The sequence below is a fragment of the Onychomys torridus genome, chromosome 8, assembly GCF_903995425.1.
Source record: "Onychomys torridus chromosome 8, mOncTor1.1, whole genome shotgun sequence".
NCBI lineage: Eukaryota > Metazoa > Chordata > Mammalia > Rodentia > Cricetidae > Onychomys > Onychomys torridus.
In genome coordinates, this window is record NC_050450.1 from 8,612,709 (window position 1) to 8,639,273 (window position 26,565).

The following is a 26,565-nucleotide window of genomic DNA, read 5'->3' on the forward strand; positions in this document are numbered from 1 at the left end:
TCAACCATCATCAGTATCACCATCATCATCACCAACCACCATCAACCATCAACCACCATCATAAACCACCACTGTCAACTATCATTACTATGATCATCCATTACCAACCATCATAACCATCATAATCATCAATCCCTATCATCAACCACCATTATCATCATCAACCATCACTATCATCAATTATTATCAATCATCAATATTACTATCATTATCAGCCATCACCATTAACTATCACTATCATCAATCACAATTATCATCAACCATCACCATCATCAATCACTGCCATCAACTATGATCACCATCATCAACAATCATTATCATCATCATCAAGCATTATCATCATCATCCATCATTATCATTATCAACCATAATAAATCATTAATGCCATCATCATCATCATCATCATCATCATCATCATATTACTTTTCCTTTGTTTGGGAGCTCAGTTAAGAAAAAGCAGCAGGCTGAGTAGATGGTTCAGTTGATAAAATGCTCTTCTTCCAAGTGTGAGACCCTGAATTTGGATCTTCATAACCCATACAAAAAGACAGGCATGGCATTGTGCAACTGTAATTCAAGAAGTGAGATGGGAGGTAGAGATTGGCAGATCCAAGTTTGTTGGCCAGCTTGGTGATGCTCCAGGCCAATGACAGACCCTGTCTCAAACACACACACACAAAGTAGAAGGTACCTGAGGAGTAACTCCTGAGGTTGCCTTCTTACCTCCACATGCACATGACATATGTGAACCCCCTCCCCACACACACAGAAAGAGGCAGGGTTTTTCTCCTAGAGAGTGTAGATTTAGTAGGCAGCTATACCCAGATCCTTAGCTCAGCTCTGCTACTCACTGCTGTGGGACCTGGGAAATACACCTAACTTCAACTTTCTCATACACAAAAATATTTGCTCTTGTAGAGTGATGGTGAAGAACAGGACTTGTATATATGAAAGGCTTAAAAAGTACTGGCTTTATTCATATTTCCCTTGTCCTTTCTTTCTAAATAGATTACTGCAAAAGTGGTTGTAGAAGAGGTAGCTTTGGTGACACAGCTCTGTGACCTTTCCTTTTGCTAACTCACATGCCTACTTTCCCTTTGGCTTCTTCTAATTGAGGTATTCAAAGCCTGTTTCTCTCCACACCTTCCCTGGTCTGCACCTGTCCCACTGGCTGGGCCAGCAGCGTTCAGATCCTAGAGCTGAGATCCCATGTACCCATCTCCTCCACCAGTCCTGGACTGTATCCATCATACTGTCCTTTGGGACCCCAATCAGCACAGGACACATTTTCCACAGCCTTGTCTCTCTGCTCCTGGAAAATAGCTTCTACACAGCTGCCAAGTCAAGCTGCCTTTCCTAGGTCTAGACAGTGGAGCAGTCTGACAGTCGCACATGGCTGAGAGCCTGGCACAGAGCTTGGGATTCACAGTCTCTTGGGAGGAGGTTGCTGGCAGCACGAGGAGATAACCTCTCATGGTTAGACTTGAAATGCTTTTCTGTATCTGAGGAAGGGTGCAACAGAGATGCAAAGCTCAGATCAACAGTTCTACCTTCTCCACCTCATAGGAAACCAAGACTTCTTGAAGCCCAACTTCAAAAAACAAAACCTAAAAGCTCCCAGCCCTCATGGTGTAATGCAATGGCTCTGAGATTAACATGATGTGAAGGCCTCCTGAGGCTGGCACAATTCAAGGTTCAAAGATGGATCATGGAGAACCTCCCCCAAGCCAGAAGGCATTTATTCACCACCACATATATCTATTGCTTCAAACCTAGAAATAAAATAATCATTACCCCTGTGCCATAGGCCTCAGGGAAGCATTCATCACATAAACACAAACCATAGGAGATGACATCTGAGCTGCCACAGGCTGTCTGTCTTGAGACAGTTCCTACAACACTACCTCCTGCTAACTTTAGGATTAACATTGGGCTGAGCGGCAGCAGTACTAGCAGATGAGAAGCTGTAGTATGATGGCACCTGTTTGGGGAACTTCAGGATGCAGCTCAATTTAGCCCTTACAGCAAGGAAAGGGACAGGCAAGTACTTGAATCCTAACGCAAATTTATCTGGGTTGAGGCTAGGGCAGCCTGGTTCTTAATTCTTGACTGGAGAGGGAGGTTTTGTGTGTGTGTGTGTGTGTGTGTGTGTGTGTGTGTGTGTGTGTGTGTGTAAATGTGCATGTATAGGACAGAGGACAACCAATACCTTAGCTGTTGTTCTATCTTCCCCTCCCATGCAGAGTACTCGGACTACAGCACACACTTCACACAAGTATTTTTATATGGGTTCTGAGAATGGAACTCAGGTCTTCAACACTCCTATTACCAACATTCTCATTACCAACTGAGCATCTCCTCAGCCCCAGGAAAAGATATTTCTAAGACTTCTATGGTGTGTCTACAGACAACCTTGTGGGTGGAGAGTGACCCAAACAGCAACTACATCCACTTGTGGGTACCTCAGGGGGACATGGTGTAGCAGCTCTACTCACTGGGTTACCTCCATCCATGTAGAAGGCCCTCAGGTACTATGTTAGTTGCTCACAACAACCCTAAGAAGACCTGGCATGATGGTAAAGAGGACAACACTGTGAGTCCACCTTTAGGATGTCGCTGCATGTCTCCAGGACCCAACACATGCCCAAGAAACAGAAGGAGTTTCCCTAGCTTTATTTTCTGACATGCCTAAAAACTCCTCCTTAGTCCAAACTCTCATGCCCACTAATCTAAGGTGCTGAGTCTAGGGCCTTGAGTACGCAAAGATGATCTTGGGAAAGTCTGGTCATAGCAGCTGATATGTAGGCCTCCCTGTTGTGAGCTCCATGGAAACCAAACCACTTTGGTAACATTAAATAGGAAAATACTCAGGACAAGAAAGCCATTCCAGTCAGGGCAGGCCCTGTGACAAGTACTCAACAAAGTCTAAATCAGTGAAAAGAGTGGGCCCCAGAGAGAACAGATGGGTAACTGGGAGTTGAAGAACTTGATAAGAAGCCTAAAGGTAGAACTCTGATGGGGGTAGTGTATCAGGCACCCAAGGATGGGAGAAGCATAATTCAGGTATGACTTCAATAGAGACCTGGGCCTTGTTTTAACACCTCATCCACCCATCAATCTAGCAAATGTGCAGCAAGCTAGCCTGTGCTGGACACTGGAGTCAGTAGGAAATAGCTGAACGTGAACTCTGACCATCTAAGTGAGTAATCTCCTTAGAAGCTACAGGTCCCAGCCCACTCATGACTACATACTCAGTGACTGAGTCTAGAGTCCTAGAAAAGCCAGACAAGAAACCTAAACTTAGTGGCTATGCCCACTATAGCTGGGCCACCTCAGCACAGGCTGAGAGGCTGTGGATGTTATCCCTACTGTCTCAGCACCCTGGTGTGGGAGCAAGTCTTTACGTTCTAGTCTTGATTCTGCCAGCTACAGAGAGCCCAGAAAGAGGTCCTCGTTCTCCATGGAGCTGTGGCTGCAGGGGGGACATGTGCCCTGCAAGTACCACCTGCACTGAGTCAGTGTCAGTCATGGGACAGGGGCCTTTTCCACTGGGGCATCTGAGGTGAGGGGACATTGGCTTGCAGCTGCCCATTAAGATCTACTACAGTATGGCTGTGCAGCAGGCAAACAGAGTCCTCAGCAGCTCCACAGAGGATAGGTGTCTTGATGACACTGAATCCTTAAACATTACCCGGCTGCCTGGATATTCCCCACTGGGCAAACTGTGAGTATCATTTGAAAGCATTTCCTCTTCACACCACCAACCCTCATCCCAAGTTATAGCTCCTTAAGTGTCTTACTTAGGGTTTCTATTGCTGTGAAAAGACACCATGACCATGACAACTCTTATAGAGGAAAACATTTAATTGAGGTGTCAGCATATAGTTTCAGAGGTTTAGTTCATTATCATCATGGTGGGACATGGTGGCGTGCAGGTAGACATGGTGCTGGAGCTGATAATTCTACATCTTGATCCAAAGACAACAAGAAGTGAACGGAGATACTAGATGTGGCTTGCACATGTATGAGACCTCAAAGCCCACCTTCACAGTGACACACCTCCTCCCACAAGGCCACATCCACTATAACAAGGCCGCACCTCCTAATGGTGCACTTCCTTTGGGGGCCATTTTCTTTCAAGCCACCACACTAAGGAAACCTGTACGCAGGAGCAAGCAGACAATGAACTAAAGGACGCACACTGCTTGCGGTAAGCACCAGCTCCCAGACTGTAAGTGCGGGGACTCTGAGGACGCTACCTGGACAGGAGTGCTGTCCTACAGCCACAGCACTGTGAGCAGCATCTGTCCCTGCCTCTCACTCTTCCTGCCCCCACCCCAACCGCAATCTAGTGAGGAAGAAGACAGGCAGGTTAGGCAGGTTTTAAAAGTACTGCTCCTGGGCAGGGGAACTGCTGAGCTGATTTGCACAGAGGCCCCAGTCTCAGGAACAGAAATGACAGCAAGCACAAGAGGAAGGCCCCAGAACACTCAGGACAGAAGCCATGCAGGTGCCACACCCTGATACTCCAAGACCACAACCAAACAGAACAGACCCCCCCTCTTCCCACTCTACCCTCAAAACAACTTTCTATAACCACCACCACGCTGCCGCCAACACAACAGCAGCAGCAGCAGCAGCAGCAACAACCACCCTGGGGCTGACAAATGCCATCTCCTGTGTACTGTGGCTTGAGATGCATTTGCTTTCCTGTCTGGGTCAGTCAGAGGAACCTTGACATGTTAGCGGCAGTGGTCCACAGTGACACTGAAAGGAACTTCTGTCTCATCGCCAACCAAACAAACACAGGTTAAAATCTGCACAAGGACAAGAGTATTCCATTTAAAAATCAGTGAGTACTAACAGGAGCAGCTAGGTAAACATAAGAAAATATCACCACCACAGGGCAACCCAATAATTTAAAGTAACGCTCACAAGCAGGCAGGATGTGTGCTGCAGCGTTCATATGCAGTTCAGGAGAAACAAGGGCCTGAAGCTCTCCCTAAGTCCTCCCCATGCCAAGAGCTGTGCAGAGAAAGCCTGAAGTCACACCGGGAGAGGGAGACACACCAGAAACCACTCTACCAACTGACCTGCTAGACTTGACTTCTCTTCCCGGGGTACTTCAAGAGTTAGGAGTTCTCTGTCAAGGACTAAGGGTGGGAGAGAGCACCAAGGAGTGGGGGAGGAAACTGAGGCACTGGGAGGAGGGATAACGGAAGATGAGGCGGAGCAAGCCCAGAAGGGAGGAAGACAACAAGGGGAAAGAACAGGCAAGAGGGAACGGAGATCAGATGGAAAGGGGAGGGAGAAAAAGAAGAGGAAGTGACCTTGGGTCTCCAGACCTGTCAGTCTTGTGTTTCTTCCTTGCCTGGGCCCTCAAGCAGGGGTGGGGAACCAGGAATGCTGACAATGAGCCCGAATCCCGGGAAAGGAGTGTCTCCAACGCTCACAGGGAAGGTCTGCCAGCCATAGGTGGTGGGCCTCATACTACACAGCACCCTAGACCAAATAACACCCTTCCTGCCAGGAGGCCACTGTGACTGCATTAACACCCCTGGGAGAGGCCATGATAACTGTTGTACACTGTATGAGCAGGAAGTAGGGGAGAAGGGTCAGGACACTATGTCACAGTGCATCTGGGTCTGACACTAAAGTGTGCTGGACAGGACTACAGACCACATACCGTCGTGACTATGTTAGCTTTAAGGAGGTCTCTTTAAGGAGGCTTTATTTCAGCTGTGATATATCAGCAAATGGAAAATGACTCCTGGGCTATGTGTTTAGACATTTAGGGAGCCCTGGATACAGCAGTACTGCCTTCTACCCTGCATCTGGGATCATGTTAGGTTTGGGGTGGGGTAACATGTGTGCCACAGGTGGTATTGGAACACTTAGGTGTGGTGGTATTGTGTCCCCCAATATATTCTGCACCCTAATAAATTTATCTGGGGTCAGAGAACAGACGGCCACTAGATACAGAGCCCAAAAGCAGTGGCTAGAAAATGGGTCAGAGCAAGCCATAGGAGAAGTTGGGCGGTGGTGGCGCACGCCTTTAATCCCAGCACTTGGGAGGCAGAGCCAGGCGGACCTCTGTGTGTTCAAGGATACAGCCAGCATGGAGACACACACCTTTAATCTCAGAAATCGAGCCTTTAATCCCAGAGAGTGATGGTAGAAACAGAAAGATATATAAGGCATGAAGACCAGAAACTAGAAGCATTTGGCTGGTTAAGTTTTTAGGCTTTGGAGCAACACAGTTCAGCTGAGAGCCATTGAGATGAGGACACAGAAGCTTCCAGTCTGAAGAAACAAGACCAACTGAGGAACTGGTGAGGTGAGGAAGCTGTGGCTTGTTCTGTGTCTCTAATCTTCCAGAATTCACCCCAATAACTGGCCTCGGGTTTGATTTTATTAATAAGAACCTTTAAAATTCATACTACACTTAGGGAGTGTTTGGGGAGGGTATGGAACCTTTTGGGACAGAAGGCATAACAGGAAGCGGTGAGTCACCAGGAGTGAGGCTCTGAGACTGACAGCCTGGCCCACCTTCTAGTCTGTGCCCTAGCTTCCTGTCTGCCACAGCTGTGTGATGAGCTCCTGCCAGCTCCCTCCACCATACACTAAGCAGTTCCAGCTGCCTCAGCTGCCATTCTGTGGTGGTTTGACAGAAAATGGCCCCCAAAGGGAGTGGCACTATTAGGAGGAGGGCCTTGTGGGAGGAAGTGTGTCAGTGTGGAGGTGGGCGTTCAGTTCTACTATGTATGCCTGCATGTCCTACCATGACGATAATGGACAAAACCTTCTGAACTGTAAGGAAGCCACCACAATTAAATGTTTTCCTTTATAAGAGTCGCTGTGGTCATAGTGTCTCTTCACAGCAATAGAAATCCCTAAGACAGAAGTCGGTACCAGGGACTGGGGTATTGCTGTGATAGGCCTGAACATGCTTTTGTTTAAAGGAATTTGGACTTCGTGAGTTTGAGTTAGGGAATCAGTGGAAGCTTTAAGCACTGCTTAATAGGCCATAATAGTAGGAGCATGGAAGACAATGGTGCTGATAGTGATTTGTACTGTGGGGCTCAGGAGGTTTCAGAGGAGAAAAATATTAATATGTAGCCTAGAGACTGGTCTTGTGATATTTTGAAGAATGTGACTGCTTTTTGCCCTTGTCCAAAACGTCTGCCTGAGGCTAAAGTGAAACATTTGGATTAATTCCACTGGCAGAGGAAATCTCAAAACAGTCCACTATAGATTCTGTTGTGTGGTTATTAGTGTTAACTCTGATGAAGATTTATAATGAAAAGAAGCAAGCTGAGCAAATAAAAGTAAAAAATGAACAGATAGAGAAAAGGGGCATCAGAAAGCAGAATGGAGCTAAATCATGTGTTTAAGGAGATATACTGATTAAGGGATGGGATAAAGGAAGTGGTTATGGGGAAAAGGAGCCAGCCACAGAAACCCACCTTGGACCTGAATCCAGAGCCAGTGAAAGAAACACTTCGGCCCTGAAACCAGAGCCAAAGGAAACACATCCTGACCCTGAAACCAGAGCCAAAGGAACACACTTTGTCCCTATAATAAGAACCAGTGAAAGAAACATGCCCTGGCACTAAAATTCTAGCCAAAAGGCTAAAAGGGCCAGTGAAAAAAACACAGTACGGCCCTGAAATCAGAGCTAAATCTGCCCCTGGCCAAGGAAACTAACCAATCCTTGAGCAGAAAATCTCCCTGGAGAAACTCCACCCCTAAGAAGTCCTATATAAACCCTGTGCCTGTTCAGTTGTTGACTGTTCTTTCCCACTCTGGCAGAGGCAGCCACTCTCCTGGACTCCTCATTCCCAAATAAATGTCTTTCTCAAAAGAGATTTAGGTGAAGATCTTCGTTCACAGGTGCAGAACAGAACCTTGCTGAGATGTCCCTTAGCCGGGCTCAGAGCAGGAAAAAAAAAGTAACAACTCTTTGCTGGAGGCAGAGGAGATTGCTACATGTTTGCTGGGGTTTCCCCTTTAGCAGAGTGAAGCAGAAGAAGCAACATCTTGGGCCAGAAAGAAGATGCCAAGTTCTAATGGGAAGCCGCTTTAAGGGAGGGAACAGAGCAAAGCTCAGCTGTAATGGCTCCCTCCTAGGAGGGGATCAGGATTGTATATCCTGTGGGAGATTATCTTCTACCACACCCCAGCTTCAGGTATCACCTGACTTCCCAACAAGTCAGGATACCTCTCCCTGCAAAGCTGTCCTATAGAAGCCCCAGCCTCCAGAGCTTGGGTACCTGGCTTCCCGACAAGTCAAGATACCTTTCCTTCCAGGGCTGAGCTGTCCTATTGTGGCTCCAGTCTCCAGAACTATCCTACTGAGGCTTGAGGTACAGTCTGACTTTCCGACAAAGTCAAGATACCTTTCCCTCCAGAGCTGTAACACTCGCTTACAGTGGTGACCTCAGGGCAAGATCCCACCCAGCTAAGTTTCTGACTTGTGGAAAGGAATTAAAGAAAAGTTTATAGCCCGGCATGGTAGTGCATGCCTTTAATCTCAGCACTCAGAAGGCAGAGGCTGGTGGATCTCTGAGTTTGAGGCCAGCCTGGTCTACAGAGCTAGTTCAAAGACAGCCAAGTCTAGGCAGTAGAGGAAAACAGAAAACTGGTGGAGATGTTATTGAAAGGGGGCCATGTTCCAGTCCCAGTAAGCAGCAGAACTCAGCAGCTTCAGCCACATGGTTCTGGAGTTAAAGATAGAAGACAGGAGCTCTGGAATTTGCCTCCACATCTAAAGAAAGCTGCTGAGGCCAGGCATATGTCAGGGTGACCCTGAACAGAGGCCTAGTAGAGGGGCCATTGTGTGAAGCTGTGAAGGGGAAGCCTGGATTGCCTTCAAGACCCCAAGATGTTGGAGATGCCAGAGCCATGGGATACCTGCTGAGGAGAGCTGCTAACAGGGAGAGGAACCAGCCTAAGAGAAAGAAGTGTGTTGCAGTCAACAAAGCTGAAAGGGGTTGGTGTTCTGAAGAGCATTTTGACATCAGACATGGAGATGCAGAGTTTGGAGTTTTGCCCAGCTGGTTTTTGGTCTTGATTTGGTCCAGTATTTCCTCACTATTCTCTCTTCCCTATGTTTTGGAATGGTAATGTATATCCTGTGCCATTACATGTTGGAAGTATGTGATCTGTCTTTTAATTTTGATTTTACAGGTGATTACAAAGAGATCACATGAATCTCAGAAGGAACGTTGAACTTTAGACTTTTAAATAAGTTTGAGACTGTTATAGACGATGGGGACTTTTGAAGTTGGACTGGACACATTTTTGCATTAGGATATGGCTACAAGCTTGTGGAGGACAGGGAGTGCAGTGTGATGATTTGAAAGAAAAAGGCCCCCAAAAGGAGTGGCACTATTAGGAGGTGTGGCCTTGTTGGAGGAAGTGTGTCACTGTGGGGGTGGGCTTTGAGTTCTCCTATGCTCAAGCTACACACAGTGTCTGAGACATGACAAGCCACTGTGTCAACTCCATGCCCTAACTGCCAGGTCACTGGCCTGACATCTGTACCCATAGCTCCACAGAGGAAAAAAGGCTGTGTAGGGGTGCAGAGGCAATCAGGAACAGCAGAGGACTCTGGTAGCCTGACAGTTCCTCCTTCCACTCCCTGTTACTGGGGATCTGATCTTATGTAATCTACTGCATTTGATTTCCCCAAGAAAAAGCAAACATCAAAAGGGAGTTAAGCCTGATACCTACCCATGAGGTGTGTCCACTTCTCTGTAGCTGCTTACAGGATATATCCTTAAGCTTCTAAATATGGACTGGAGCACTGACTACATCTTTCTAAACATGAATATATTGAAAACTCTACCACTTGATGGCCAAGGAAGTCCTCCCTTACTGGATTTCTCATGGCCCTGGGGACTCAGCAAGTCCATATTCCAGTCTTACAGTACCCTCTACAACTGTGAGAATATTACCTTGTCACCAGTACCAGCTGCTATGTTAGCAAAACAGTGAGTAACGGGGGAATGAAACAGTGGACAGAGCCTTTAGAGTAGTGGTTCTCAACCTGTGGTTCAAGACCCCTTTGGGGTCAAACAACCCTTTCACAGGGTCACCTAAAACCATAAGAAAACACAGATGCTTACATTATGATTCATAACAGTAGCAAAATTACAGTTATGAAGTAGCAACAAAAATAATTGTATGGTTGGTGTCACATAACATGAGGTCACATTATTGGCAAGGCCACTGCTGCAGAGGACTGCATTTACTGAGACTGCTGCACCAAAACAAATCCACGGCATCTGCCTATGAGTTTAGGTGGGTGGGTGGGTAGGGAGTTCCACAGGAAGGACACTGAGAGCGATAGGGTCAGATCTTGATACTGACACAAGGGCCTGAGGACAGCAGTGTCCAGTACATGAGTCAAATGATAGTGAGCATCAAGGTGCCATAACATCAGCTCTCACCACCCACAAAGCTCCTGGCATCCTGGGAACCTCCCACAGGCACTGCCCATGGCCTGCAGCTACATAGTTGTAGGTCCCATGTGTCCACCCACCCTCAAGACCCTAGGTCCCTCAGAAATAAGGGAGTCTTGTTCCCTGCAGGCCTCTGGGCAGGTCATATGGAAGGCTTGACAAACTGGATGCCAATCAAGGTTTTTCAACATGGGAGCATGCCCTAAGTCATTTGGTTAAGTGAGGACCCTTAAAGGGTCACGTTCACACAAACCACATGTGCTCAGCATTTACATGTTGTCCAGGCCCACACTCTAAGGCACAATGTGGGTGTGTTCTGTTGTTGCCAGCCTTCCCCTCCTGCAGAGTAGAGCTGCTTCACCCACAACCCCACCCCCACTCCTCCACCCCCGACTAACATGGAGGGCCACTGAAGGAAAGCACAGTGGCAAAGTTTGGCTTACCACTGGTTCTACAGATGGTAAGCACAGGCATGGCATATAGCAAGTCCTTGGTCATCAGCTTAGGGGCAAATAAATTATACAAAGAAAGGGAAAAAAAAATCTCTCCTATTTGTAAAGGTAAAACCAGGAACAGAGAATAACAGCGAAACACCAAAAGAGACTTCCAAGAGGCTTGGGTGCTCCAAGAACAGCTAAGGACTGCAATCTCCAGACACATGGTGCTGTGGGATGAAATGTTCTAGAAAAAGAGACTGCACAGAGTTTCTCATGGCCTACAGCAATTAGCCAGTACTAGCTGAAGAAATCACACTCCCCACATGGCAAGCCCACGGTAGGCTCTCCAGGACACCACATTCATAGCAGATGCAACAGGTGGAACCAGGTATGAGTGGGAGGAAGGAGCTTCAGCCTTGGAACTGGTTAGTGCGTGCCCAAATGTGAAATGTCACATTCTAGGGCTGAGGCTCCTCTCAGCCCATGCTTCTGCACTGCAGCCCCCATTTCTAAATGCAGCTCAGCAATGTTTCATACCTAGCAGATGCCCTCTCTCTGCAGAGCCACAAGTTGCATAAAGATGGAGCCTAAGATAAAAGACACTTGAGGCACACAAGTAAACCATCTCAGGAAGAAGGATGAAAGAAGAGTCAAGAAACCCAAGGCCTGGAGTCTAAAAACATTGTCCACTCCAAACAACCTGGGGCCCCATATAGGCTACTGAGTGCCTATGATCTATTATTGATAGGGTGAAAAATGGAATTTCCCAGCATCCTCCACACACACATGCTACATGCATTTCTTTGGCAGGACTGGGAGAGTAGGGGACAAGTACTCAAATGCAGAGAGTCTTCCGCAGGCACCCCTTTCCTTTCAGCCATAACAACACCCTGTGGCCTCTAGGGAAAAGGGCTGTTCTATAAGAAAAAGGCCTCACTGAAACAAAGCAACACTGTATAATGGAAACCTAATTGCGTCAAGCTTCTGGTGCGTGGACTCAAAGGCTGAAATTAATCTTATGTAGACAACAGATGCAGGTGTCCTTAGAGGAAAGGGTCTCTTAAAGGGAAGGATTTGAGGGCTCAGAAACACATGTGCTGATGTGCTATTTCCTGTCAATTTAGTAGAGGTAACAATTGCCAAGGGAGGAGAGGGAATGGTGGATTGTTTTTAAATGTCCAAGATCACTCTCTAAACATTTCAGTTGGCTGTTAGCACAGATCTTCAACTTGTTTGGAATTGGGCTATCACCTGGAGAACCAGATTAAATATTTGCAGAGGCATAAGACAGAAATGTATTGACCAATATAGCAAACTTAATTACACCCATGTGGAAGTGATGGGAAATAAAACCACAAACACAACTGGGTACTAAGAATAGGAGAGAGGACAAGAAAACACGGCAGGTGGGTAAGCGGGCAGGTGGGTGAGCGGGCAGGTGGGTGAGCGGGCAGGTGGGGGAGCGGATGGGTGGGTGGGTGGGTGAGCGGGCAGGTGGGTAAGTGGACAGGTGGGTAAGCGGGCAGGTGGGCCATCAGGTGGGCAAGCAGATGGTGGGCTGCAAGCAGATGTGGGTGTGTAAGCCGGGCAGGTGGGGTGAAGCAGGCAGGTGGGCCATCAGGTGGGCAAGCAGATGGGTGGGTGGGTGGGTGGGCAGGCAGATGAGTGAGCAGGTGGGTGAGCAGGCAAGTGGTTAGGCAGGTGGGCAGGTAGGTGGGAGTGCCCACAGGCAGATGGGCACGCTGAAGTGGCCGGCCAAGGGTAAGTTTGCTCCACACCTGACTCATCACTGATTCACTGGTTTGTGTCTGGCCACTGCCTGTTGGCAGCCAGACATCAGTGGCCCCACAGTTCGAGAAATCCTCAGGATACAAAGCATTAAACTGGGACAACACTGGAAACCAGCATTAGTTTTGTTCTAAAATTTGCCAGAATGCCACTTCTCAGTTCGGGCCCCCTGCAGACAGAGGATCAGGGGCCCCACTGCACTCCTGTGGACCCACAACAGCTCCTGCTAGAATCCTTTTCTGCATTTGCACAGGCACAGGCACTGAGTTACCATCTGTGCAAAGTAGGCAACTGCCTGCCAGTCTTTGGAACTGGAGAATACAGTTTCTAAGCCATTTCTTCAGGTAGGCTTTGGGGACCTGACATTACACCAGCCATATGTCCTGAGGAAGCAACTCTGACATCCTGATATGACTGGAGTGGTTACTGTGAGACAGCAAACTGTTTCTGTCTGGTTTTTGTACCTACCAGGCTGGAAGAGAGCACATGAGTATGCATCCATGCTTGTGTGCACAGTGCAGACTGCAGAGGTCCAGATGTCTCCCATTTTCTCAGGGATTCAGGTGGCTCATTTTGTAGCAAATCTGAGCCAGACTGGGCCCCTCCCTTTGGAATCAGGACAGCAGTCCCAGCCATTTTTCTAGGAGTTTCTAAAAAACTTGATTCTATCCACAGCTGGCATTGCGGTTTAAATGCAAACTGTATCCCATAGCCTCACACATTTGAACACCTGGTCCCTAACTGGTAGTTGTGTTTGGGAAGGCTGTGAAGTCATTAGGAGGCAGACTCTTGAGGAAGGAACTGGGTTACTGAGGGTGGGCTTTGAGCTTTATTTTGTTTTGTTTTTGTTTGTTTTTGTGCAATATTCCTGGCTGTCCTGGAACTCGCTCTGTAGGCCAGGCTGGCCTCGAACTCACGAGATCCACCTGCCTCTGCCTCCTGAGTGCTGGGATTAAAGGCATGCACCATCACCGCCCAGCAGGTCTTGAAGTTTTAAAGAACAGCAGCACTCCCCTGCACCCTGAGAGCAGACGCACTGTGACCAGCCAGCCTCTTGTCCCTGCCTCAATGAACTATGTCCTTCTGTAACTGTGAGACAAAAGGAATCCTTCCCTGTTGTGGAGCAATCTTTTTGTACACTGTGAAGTTCTATCATTGAGACTGGTTTAATAAAAAGCTGAGTGGCCAATGGCTAGGCAGGATTTTGGGGGCAGAGGATGCTGGGAAGAAGGATGGAGACACAGAGTCACCAGCCAGATGGAGAGGAAGCAGGATGGGAAGTACTTAAAAGTGACCAGGCCACTTAAAAGAATGTAGATTAAAAGATATGGGTTAATTTAAGTTATAAGAACTAGTTAGGAACAAGCCTAAGCTAGGGTTGAGTTTTGGTAATTAATAAGAAGTCTCCATATGGTTATTTGGGAGCTGGCTGGTGGGTCAGAAAAGATCCAACTGCACTTCCCCCTTAGGTTGCTTTCTCAGGGTATCTTATCAGGAAAGCAGGTAAGGCAGTGAGACTGGGTCTAACATCTGTTCGTGGTGGCAGCATGAGCTAAAAAGCCACGTCACTAAATGTGTGTTTCTCTGTCTTTGTTTCCTTATCCTGAGACAGGTATAAGAGGGTCTTACCTCACAAAGTTGCTATGAGCACTGACAGCTAATTCTCACAGCATGGAAATCGGTGTGGAGGTGGGGCCTGGGGCTGGTGATTGTTACCTATGTTACTAGCCTGGCCTGGTCATGCCAGTGTCCCCCTGGTGCCACCCTGGCTCGACGCTCTTGTCACTAGTGTGAGTTTGGTGTTATGGTTAGGCTGACTCATCTCCTATTTACTCAGGATATTATTTTAAAGGAACTGTGCCTCAGACATGGGAAAGTAGAGCTGTGTCATGACTGAGAGGCAAATGTAAAATAAACAGTGAAGACAAATGACGCCTGTTCTTGGCCCAAGGTGTCAATCACCAGCTTCCTGTGTTATGCAAGGAGGAGGTGGGAGGGTCTAAAGCTGGTGCACCCTCCAGAGAGAGATGGGCATGTGTAACACACAGGCCACACGTGTTCCAGAATAGCTATGACTGTGGACCAACACCTTGTAGATGACAATGTCAGACAGTTTGGCACCCTGTACTAGAAGCAGTAGAAGCACTATGGGGAAGGTTCTCCCCAAAGCTCTGCCATTTGAACCTCAGTTACCGTCTTCTAAACTTCTCCCTCCCTGGAACAGCACGGCCCAAGCTTCATGGCCTCATAGAAGCGTCCACTCTAATAGAGACATTATCCTTGCCATGCAACAACATGACCACCACAGGCCCAGATAAGCACCTGAAATGTAACTAGTGTGATAAAGGAACGAGTGTTCAATTTATTTGGTTTTAACTAATTTCAATCTAAACAAGCATGTGTAGCTAGTGGCTGTGGTGGAAGACAGGACAGTTTACTGAGAAAGCTGCACAGGGCTCTTCACAGGCCTGGAGTCATCTGTGGTTGTGCCTTCAGCTGCCTGCAAAGGAGATCCTTCGAAAGCAGACAGTAAGTTACCACAGTATATAGCAGAAGATCATCTGTCCCAGCCTTCCTCACTCTGAAGCCCCATGTGGAGGTTTCCCTTTAGCTCTTTGTAAGGAATTAACAGCTTTTCTTGTTAGCAATGGAATTACTCAAAATAACCAACTGCATTTCCATTTCACAATGGCTGCCAGGAAGCCCTTGGGAAACTCAAATCACTGGGAAAGACTATGTTGGACCTCAAAATAAATACTGTCTCTGCTCTTTCCTTTTAAACCCTTTGAGTTTACATTTTATCCGACCCTGGTATATTTTTCTCTTCTCTTTTATCATTGTTTTATATATGCTTCTCTAGAAATTGCCTCAATTTTAAATAACATGCATTTTTTAAAAATCTTATAAATAATGCCTGGTGGTTCCATTATTTAAATAAGTCACTTCTATCCATTATCAGTGACATGGAAAACACTGCACAAAGCTTCCTAAAATGTTTCCAAATACCAACCAGAAGCACTGTCAGACAAGGGCTAATACATATGCTATACATGGAACTGAAAACATAAACATCAAAATCCCCACAAATCTGGTTGCAAAGCCATCTTCAGAGCAAACAGATCCTGCAAAACTGGACCCTGAAGCACTCATGCCAAAAGCCTCAGACGGACATTCCTGAGGCACTGAGTGAAGACATTTGCAGTCTTTGCTTGTTTACAAAGAGGACCCTTTCTTTTGAATGTGTAACCTGACTGGGCGTGATGGCACACCTATAATCTACACACTTGCAAGTTCAAGGCCAGCCTAGGCTATGTACCAAGATCCTGTCTCAAAACAACAACAAAAACATAGTCTGATTTTCATTAGGGACATCTTCTTACTCTCAGACACGTGGCTGAGTAAGATCACTGCCAACCCTGGTACCAGCAATGGTTACAGGAGCCAAGCTGAGCTAGCCATTAAAATCAAAATCCTTCCCCTAACGCCAAGATTCAGCCATAGCCCAGGTCTTGGCTAGAGCCTGGAAGGTGAACCGGGTGTGTGTCGCTGCCGGGGACAGCTGGCAAGCCGCAGACTGCTGGCAAGCCACAGAGCAACACCACCACAGGCAAGGCAGAAAGCTCCATGCACATCCTCCCACCTGACCAAAGGCCCCACCCCACTTCACCAGGACAGATCCACAGATATACAAATGGTGCCAACATGCAAAGCACATGGTACAAGCATGACGTCAGCATGAAACCCAGGCACTTACCTGATAGACGTGGAATGCGTTGGCTGCTTTGCCTCGGAGAAACACGGATGGGATCCAGACATTGATTAGTGCCCGATTTGATCTGACCAGAATAAAGAGATGAGAGTAGCCATTTTTACTTAAAAAAACAAAAAACAAAAAAACAAAAAAACAATGCAAAGCAGGCCAAGATAGTATTTTCTCCTCTAAAAGGCATTTCAAACAAGTCACATATACAACAGACATTATACTTAACAATGAGATAAGGACATGTTTAATACTTATCACTAGACCTCAGAAGACTATCTCTAAGGGACTTGGTTTAAAGGATAGAGATATATAGAGAGAGACAGATATATATAGATATAGATATACACACATATATGTGTGTATCATTTAAATATATGTATATTTGGTATGTATGTATGTGTGTGTGTATATATATCTCATATATATTTTAAAGGTACATATGCAGTGTGTACTCTGGAATGAGAAAGAGCTTGGTCTTGAGTTCTAACTAGCTAAGTGCCCTTGGTAGGATGCATCTAAAGCTCAGTCACACATCTGATAGAGGGATGTCATACACAGGAACACCCAGTTTCTACAGCACCCCATGAAGCCACCCGCCCTCCACTACCCTGATTTCTGACTGTGACCTCCATTTTCACACAAGAGCTCAGGAAAGCAATACCTATGGTTTGGGGTGACAGCTGCTTGGGCTTGGGGGAGAAAAGGACACTGGAAAACAATAAATTAGAGAAACTCAGATGCCAGGTACAAAAACCCTCTTGTGACTCCTCTGAACACTGTGTATAATGCAGTGGACACACCTGAAGAGGGAATCTAACCGAGGAACGGCTTCCATCTGACAAGCCTGTGAGCATGGCTATGGGGCACGTTCTCAATTGCTAACTGGAGTAAGAGGCCCCGACTCCCTCAGCAGTGCCATCCCTGGATGACAGACAGTAACACACAGCCTAAGAAGCCCTTCCCCCCATGTTGCTTTTGACCATAGTACTCATCACAGCCAAGTTTGTCTAACTGAGATGAACAGTCTAAGACAAGCAAGATTTGAGCTAAACTACATGGAGCATGGGCCAGTGACAAAGCACTTGTCCGGCACAAGCCAGTGCCTGGGTTCTATTTGTAGCACCCAGAAAAGAAATCTTTAAGTACAGAACCATTCCCTGAGGACATCAACTGCACAGCCCCATGCTTTTCCTCACACTGGCTCACTCAGTCCCCGTGAGAACTATTTAACATGTTTGAGGGCATTTTGGTTATATGAAAGTTCTGACTTAGAGGGTGACTTGAAGTACACAATGCACACCCTACCCCAGCTCCACCAACCTGAAAAGAGGGCTATGGCTGAGATCTTCAGGAGCATCCTGACAGCTGTCTAGGCATGGTGCCCTTTCTGGAAGACCCTATCTTGCCTCCACCCAGAGCTGTCCAAGGAGAGGGACTCATCTTGGGCATTCCTGCTCAGAACTCAGCAGCTTCTTGGGCTTGTAGCATAATCCAAGATGCCAGTGGTTTGCTGAAGATCATGCCCTTCATGATCTCACAATCCCCAAAGAGAAAAGCCATCTATCCTAACAAAGAAAATAATCCTCAGGCGAGCAGCCCTGTGACCCTGGCACTTCTAAGCTCTGGCTCAAGGTGGTGACCTCTTTCCAGGAGACAATAAGCCATGAATGATCATGTGTTCGAAGATCAAAGTACAATCAGCAATCTGGAGCCACCAAATTGGTCTGTGGCACTCCACAGGCAAAGGTCCCAAAGCTGTGCCTGTGCCTGTACCTGGAGCACCCAGGACATTTCTGTCACCTAGACAGGGATACAGAAGATCAATGCCTTGGGTCCATTCCTTTTCCCCACCGCTAAGGCCAGATGACTCCGCAGGGCCAAAGCAGATGACCCCAGACTGGGTCACATGCTCCTGTTCTAAGCCATTCACTGCACCGTGTTGGAAGTGACCGTCTACGTGATGTCCTCCTGCACGCACATTAGCTCCTCTGGTCCTCTCACCCTCTTCCTATTTATCACTCATCTGTTCATAAACCGAGTATCTAGTTAGAACTACTATGTGGCACACAACACTAAGTACGAGAGACTGAGGAACAGAGAAAACAGATGCAGCCCTGATTTCATGGATTATTCTGTTCTCCATGAAAGGGAAACAAATTACACACATTATTCTGCCATGACCAAAGAAAATGGTGACTTCAGTTTTAAAATTTTAATGAGACATGGTCTAATCTGGAGAACACCTCATGTGTATTCTATCTTGGATCTATAGGATCCACATGGTCTCTGTTTGTGATCCTAAGAGGAGGTCTAGAGGAAGGAAACTATGGGGCCACAGTCTTTCCCTAATTCTCTTTGCTTCCGAGCACCGTGAGTTAGGCAGCTTCCTGCCAGCCATGAATGAGATGCTGTCTCAACATAGGCTCAAGAACTATGTCTGCCTTAGCACTGATTGAGACCTATAAAACAAAACAACTCTTTAATTCTGTAAGCTGATTACCTTAGTTACTTTGTTATAGTAATAAAACACTAACAAAGTATGGATTCTATTTGTAGCTGTATCTTTATCTATGTTATGCTTGATTGCTTTATAGTGTTGTTTGAGTTCAGTTACTTACTGATCTTCTTTCTGGTAATGGAGTGTATAGTCTCCAACTGTTATCACAGAACTGGATTTGTTTTAGTCTGTCTTCATACCATGTGTTTTAAGGCCCCATTGTTGGGGATATACATTGGAGCGTCAAAGTCATCTTCAACTTAGATCATTTTTCTCCCCATCCTTGCTTTCTTATCTACCACATCCACCTCATGGAAGCCCCCAAGACAGATGGGGCTTTCAATGTCCTGTGCCAGCCATAGTCTCACGCCAGTTGTTAACATATTCTGAAAAACTGGTTCCAGGACTTTCATCCTATGAAAAGGGGACACTAAGGCTCAGTGAGGTTACATGGCTTATCTGAGGTCATAATGTTCTAAGTCCAGTGCCTAAGATTTCAACACAGGTCTCTTGGTTCTAGACAAAATGTTCTTTCCAATGTCCTGCCTCCCTCATGCTCTAAAAGTAGCTTTTCTGAATGACCCTTCTCATAGGGAGCCAGGACCTTTGTTGTTATTGAGACAAAGGCTCACTGTGTATGTGGCTGGTCTTAAATTCCTGGGTCTAAAGCTAAAGAGGCTGCACCTTCATCCACTGCCCACAACCACGTGAAAAAAAGGAGGCTCTCTCTGGCCCTGAGTCCCATGGTCTTGGGAGCTTGAAGGGACTATGGACCCCCCCAAACAGAAAGTGTCTGAAGAACCCTGTGCCCTCAGAGATTAACAGTAGAGCCCTCAGATAGAATCTGAGCCAGTCAAACCAGAGCAATGCCACTACTATGGGTGGGCTAGAGAGAAGCATGGAAGGAACATGGGGCAATTGCAAGGTGGAGAATAGAGTGTGAGCCTTGTGCAAAAGGACCTGTTTAGCTGACTGTGGCCTTGCAGGAGTGACAGGTTAAACTCTATGTGACACTTTCCCAATTTTAAATGTCAAGTAAAAACTAAAATGGCTTTGAATGCCCAGGGGAGAATAAAGCACATCAGATGGCCTGGAGCTCAGCAAACTTCCCCAGCTCTACAACCAAACAGGCTCTGCGCTGACCTCATAAACTTTTCTACCATTCCCTTCAGGACACAGCTAGCAACAGGGTTCACTCTCTAAGGGCCCCTCAAGAGTACATGCATGAACTTACATTTCAAAATCAGACAAGCTCTGGTCTTCAGATGTTTGGCTCAAATCTCCAGGCACCTGCAGTTGAGAAAAAGAAGGCAGAGCAGAATGCACGGGTTACCACAGTTTCCATACTCATGGAAAACTTGTCTCTCCTGTCTTCAAACACTTCGTCTCAGAATGAGGGGAAAGCGGCTACTGGAAAACAAGAAGATTTCATGGAGAACTGGCTGGGGATGATGCTGCAGTCATAAAAACATGCTGCCATTCAAGATCTCAATTATCTTTATAGAAAAAGCACTGTTAATCCTATTGAGATAATCACAGGCATATAAAAGCATGTAATTTTGGAGCCATAAAGGACTAATTAGTATTGGAGACACAAGATATCATCTATGCAGTTAAAAACAAAAAACAAAAAACAAAAAAAACCCTATTGTCACCACGAGGAGTATCACAAATGTTACACCCAGTATATGAGCACAAAAGGCCACTACTCCCTCAAAATGACTGTCCTGTTGTCCCATAATGTCTGCAACTACAGGTGGAAAGGATATGGATGCTCCTGGCTGAAAAGAGCTGTGTGGAACCACGATTGGTAACAGAACCAAACAGTGTCACAATGGCCCTACCAATGCTGCTTGGGGTCCTAACCACATGCCACAAAGCCAAGTGAGATGGCCAGGAAGCACCAACAGCATGTTACCTCCAGTAACCCCTAGCCCCGACCCTGGCCTGAGATGGGAATCAATCCTCAGGGCTGGCACAAGGGCTAACAATAGTTATGCTCTGACTACTCAATCCCCGTGCCAGCAGACGCTGAAGAGATGGTGTTATCCTACCAGCCAGGGGACAGACTTCCTCTTGCCATCTGATTGAAGTTGACTAGGATTTTAGGGATGTAGACAAAGAAAGGGAAAGTAGCTGGAACAGAAAAGTATGAGGAAGCAAGGGGAAATTGTCAACAATATCCTTCAATTTCCATGACAACTGAGGGCAGGTGCTGTTCCCTCTCCGAACAAGTGAAACCAAGACTTGGAGTTTCCACCTAGGAAGCAGGTACAAGCCAGGTCTGTGCAGTTCAGTCTTCTGCAATGAAAATGAAGAAGAAACCAGCTAAGACAAAAGAAGTCTTGAGGGTCTCATGTAAGGAGAGCTGGAAGAGACTAGAAGGTTGAAGAAAGCAGCCCAGCTGTGGAGGCACATGAGCCTGACCTACGTGCTTAGTACCAACCTAGTGCTTCGTTTCCTCTTGGCTCCATGGCCGTGAGTAGGCCAGTTCTCTGAGAGACACCAGTATGGGTGGATTCAGAATCATCTAGAAGGCTGGTAAGGCACACCAGTGTGTTTGTGAGGACTTTTCTGAAGGCAATTAACCAAGAGAGTTCTGCATTCAGAAGACTCAGGAAGCAGACACAGAATGGATGGCACCAGTCTTTAGGCCCTGCCCCAAAGTTATGGAAGCACATAGACATTCTGACCAGCTGAGCTGCCAGGGAACTCTGAGGGAGCTCCAGGGATGTGACTCCTGTGAGCCATCACCCAGGCCAGGGTGAACTTCTTGCCTTTGAGTCATCCATGCCCCTGTAAGTAGCCCCAATTAATTCACTAGATCACCAAGAAGGGTGGAATCATTTCTTTGTCCCCATCTGGGGTAAACAGACATTTGTTCCTATCTTCCCGAGTCACACAACAAAGAGGAAGGCCCCCCGAGATAGAACCATCCCTGCAATTGGGAACCCAGTGGAGCAGGAGGAAAGGAGAAAGCCAGCCAGTGCTAACATGCCTTCTTACTGCTTCTCACTTAAGTTACCCTGCCGTTCCTCCTCACCAGGGTGGACTGAAGCCACATGTGCCAAAACAAACCGTCCTTCCCTTCGGTTCTTTACATCAGGGGTGTGGTCATAGTGATGGTAAAGCAGCTAATACATGTGCTGCCCTCAACTTCACAACAGGTTAACCGTGGTAACACTGATGCTCCCAGGGTTGTCCTGGGGATAAAATGTGCCCCTGCCTGTGGAAGACATGGAATAGGAAGACCACAGTCACTGGCTGCATGCTCAGATGTGGCATGGTAACCAGTGAGAAGTAAGAGTTGCACATTGTTATCCTTGATGACTCATGAGGAATCTACCCAGCCACACTCAGGGTACCTTTCAGCCCATGCATAATAGCTTGGAGGGAAAGTGACCAGGTTCAGCCTTTGTGGTGTCTGCTAGAGAATTAAACTGAGCTCTGGCCACATAGTTTCTCTAAGAAAGTGTTGCTGAGACTCCTGCAGACCTAACAAGGAGCCGCCTGTCTTGTCACTGGACAGACTCCACCCACCTCATTGGTCCAAGTGCTTGTGGGACTGGGCTTTGGCGTCACACTGCTACTTTTATGGCTATCACTTTCTTGTGGGTGGCTGGAAAGAGCTGATATAACATATTGAGAAGGCAGGAGGCTGCAGGTACCAAGGTCCATAAAAAATTCATCCTTTGAGAGGGAACCTTTTGCCAAAGTTGACCTAGAAGTAGCAGCCCCATGTACCAATTAAAAAGTCTGTATGAGATCATACCTAAGCAGCAGACATAGCTCAGTGGTAAAACATTTGCCAGCATGGACAAGGCCCTGGATTCCATACCCAGCATAAACTAAAATCAAATCTCAGGTTTTCTTAAAATGTGTACAAACTATTTAACTATTTTAACAATGTTAACTATAGAAGAATGGAGAGATTAGGACATGGCCATGCAAAGAGGCCTGTTAAAACAAGTTTTAAAGAGAAAGAGAGGGAGCATCATCCTGGATAATACACAACAAGAAGTTTACAGTCATTACCACTGACAACGGTGGAGAGCGAGATTGAGGGAGAACCTCGATTTTCATCACCCATTTTTCTATAAGGTGATAGGAGCTATCTTCTGAGATGCTCTGAAAACTATAGGAGCTTCTGAAGAAAGTCACCTTTCTCTCTATTATGCAAAGAACCACAGGACAGATTTGTAAATGAAGAAAACCCTGGTACAGATGTAGGCCTAACACAACTAGGCACCAGCACAGAGAGGGGGACCTACCTATTATTACCTGTGCTGCCTTTGCATCAGAAACCTCCTTCCCTCCCTCCCTCCCTCCCTCCCTCCCTTCCTTTCTTTTGAGAAAGGTTCTTATATAGCCCAGGCTGACCTTGAGCTCTCTATATAACTGAGGGTGACCATGAACTTTTGATCCCCCTGTCTCCATGCTGGGATTACAGGCATGCACCACTCCTGGTTTATGTAGTTCTGCCACTGGAACCTAGGCCTTAGTGCATGCTCAGCAAGCACTCTACCAACTGAGCTAAATCTCCAGCCCCATGGTGAACACTCTTATATGTATGCAGTTTGAATAAAAGTACAACCAGTTAAAACCAGTTAATAAAAGTGTGGTAGCTAGCCTGTCTTGGTTAGGGGTTCTACTGCTGTGAAGAGACACCATGACCATGGTAAACATGGTCTTATAAAGGAAAACATTTAACTGAAATAGCGGCTTCCAGTTTCAGAGTTTCAGTCCATTATCATCATGGTGGGCAGCACGGTGACATGCAGGGAAACATAGTGCTGGCTACATCTTGATCAGAAGACAACAGGAGCCGGGCAGTGGTGGCGCACCCCTTTAATCCAAGCACTTGGGAGGCAGAGGCAGGCAGATCTGGGAGGCAGAGGCAGGCGGATCTTTGTGAGTTCAGGCCAGCCTGGTCTACAGAGCTAGATACAGGAAAGGGGCAAAGCTACACAGAGAAACCCTGTCTCGAAAAACAAACAAACAAACAAAGACAATAAGAAATGGTCTGAGACACCAGGTGGTATTCTGAGCATAGGAAACCTGAAAGCCTGCCTCCACAGTGACACACTTCCTCCAACAAGTCCATACCACTCCAAAATGCCATACCTCCTAATAGTGCCACTCCTTATGAGCTTAAGTGTACTTTTGATAAAAATTTGATAACATACATAAAAGCAGTGAGAGAATGCACATGGCCAATATGCTCCCTATGTGTAACAGTGCCTGTGTGTCATTACAGTTAGAACAACAAAATACAACTAGCATATTCCGATGAGTCTGGATCAACTATTTTGAACTTTTCTGCACTATTCTATAATGATGTTTCAACTGATACCCATCTAGAGCTCTGTGTAACATATTATTAAAGTAGATATTCTTTCTCCATTTTCTGCTGGACTCCTTGCAGCTTAGAAAGCTGCAGAAAGTCAGATGGGAAGACTTTGCCTTTAGAGCCACTGGTACAAGTGGGGTGGACAGAGGCAGGGCTCTGAAGCCATACGCCCTTCCTCTCTCCTCTGTGCTAACATGTGGAGTGCAGGCATGTCCAGGACTCCAGCGACAGGGACAGCTCTCAGCCACTGCTCCTCCCTGAATCTCTCCTCAGCTCCTGAAGCCAAGGACAGTTCAGGATTAACTGAAGGAGGAACTAACAGGGTTTAAGGACAGCATCTCCTTAGCAGTGCACCAGAGCCACCATCTTAAAGGTAGTGTCCCCAGGGAGTCTACCTCAGAAGAGACTATAAATGTGTGTGTCCCTCAAACCAAACATCAAGGGCAAATCAGATGGAAGGAAAAGAAAAGACAGAGGGCAGGCATCGACTGCCATTACAAAGCAAAATGCTCCATCGAGGAGGAGGAGGAAGAGGAGGAGGAAGAAGGGAAGGGGGGAGGAGGGAGGGAAGAAGGAGGAGGGGGAGGAGGGAGGGAAGAAGGAGGAGGGGGAGGAGGAGGAAGCACCAGGCATTTTCCTGACAGTAAGTGTCCCCTCAGGGAGGCAGGTTTTCTGGGAACATTCTAGAGAGTGAATATAAATTGTTTAGAGGTAGTTAAGTCCTACTGGCTTAGAGGCTTTTCTTCTAATTCTGTGGCATTACCAGGATCAGGAAACCAGGAGATATTTATTGTGTCTTCCTGAATACTGGAAAGGCTGCTTGGGAAAAAAAGGCTGTGACCTTGGGGGCCTTTGGGGAGCCAGGCTGGTGACCAGGCCAGGCTCTGCATCAACTACACCATGGTGATGGAGGGTCAAGGTCAATGTACATCTGAAGTTTGCCTGGTATCTGTACAAAGTGATGCCAGATCTCCCCTGGGGCTCATACCAATGTCTTGTTCTTTTTCAGTGCTGGATATACCATCTACCACACCACTCTACCACTAAGTTAGACCCCCGTCCCTTTTTTTGTTTTGTATTTTGAGACAGATCTTACTAAGTTACCTGGATCCAGGCAGGCTTTGAACTTGGAATCTTCCTGCCTTGGCCTCCAAATAGTTTGGATTGTAGCTGTGTACTACCTGGCCTGGCCAGAATGCTGATTCCATAGCACATTCTGGCAACAAACACAGGTGAAACAGAGATATTTTATAAGGAAAATCAGCTTCCTTTTGATACTAAACATAAACATATCTTCGACCTCCCGAAACTTGAGAAATCCAAGAAGACCCAGCTCTGGGCTGTGGCCTCCTCTTTGGCTTACCCTCCATGCAGGCATAAAGAAGTGACTAGCACAAACAAAATCTATATCTGCTTCTCATGACCCCAGAAAACACTGTTCCCCACTGGTCTGTGGTCTAGGCAGTCATGAGGCCGCCGTAGGGCACAAGGATAGGCAAAGTCTGTCTCTGGACAAATGGGACAGATTCTTGGGTCTTTCTGGAGCAAAAGCCCTCAGGGCTGTGCACAGCAGGGTAGATAGTGAGAGGATGGCAGGCAACATCAGTAAGGTCTTCACTGCCTTTTCTGGCTCAGGGTTCCCTGGGGGCTGGCAACAGGGACAGGCCAAAGCCAATAGCTCTCACTGGCCCCCACACTCTACCCTCAATGCTACTCTGGAGCTCTACCCAGAGTCCATCACTCTGACTTGTCAGTTCCCCAGTCTTAAGAAGACACAGAGAGTCTACCCAAAATGGCCACTCCATGTTCCATAAATGCTTCTGAACCTAGAAGGGAAGGAATGAGGAAGGGAAGTAGAGAGAGAGCCAGGGAGGACAGGAAAGCAGAAGAGAAAGGGAAAGAGAAAGGGGGCCATTAGCCAGTTTGTTCGGGCGATAGGGGGAGAGCATAGCATCTCCCATGGCCAGAATCAGGACACAAGCAGGTACAGACAGAATACGTGGACAGGAAACAGCACGATGGTGAAGCTATGCCAAAGGCTGTAAACACAGCTATAGGGAAGGCTGAGACAGAGGATCCTAAATTCCAGGCCAGCCCAGCAACTTAGTGAGATCCTGCCTGAGATAGAAAAGCAGACCCTGACCTGCAGTCACAGGGGCAAATACACTGCCACGTGTCCTCTAAAGCTTCCTGTACTACAGCATTTCACAAACCACCCACCCCAGTGCCTGCAGTCAGCAGCCCATGCCTGGGCCAAAGTGCCA

At 46.9% G+C, this 26,565-nt stretch overlaps 1 protein-coding gene across 1 annotated transcript in view; it reads right to left on the minus strand.

Moving 5' to 3' along the window:
• Snx29 (sorting nexin 29) overlaps nt 1-26,565 on the minus strand; it is a 470,841-nt gene that overhangs the window by 85,165 nt on the left and 359,111 nt on the right. Inside the window, exons 17-18 of the mRNA XM_036196324.1 lie at nt 20,186-20,241; nt 16,446-16,527 (exon numbers count right to left, since the gene is read on the minus strand). Of these exons, the coding sequence (XP_036052217.1) occupies nt 16,446-16,527; nt 20,186-20,241 (138 nt within the window). The remainder of the gene's footprint in view (nt 1-16,445; nt 16,528-20,185; nt 20,242-26,565) is intronic.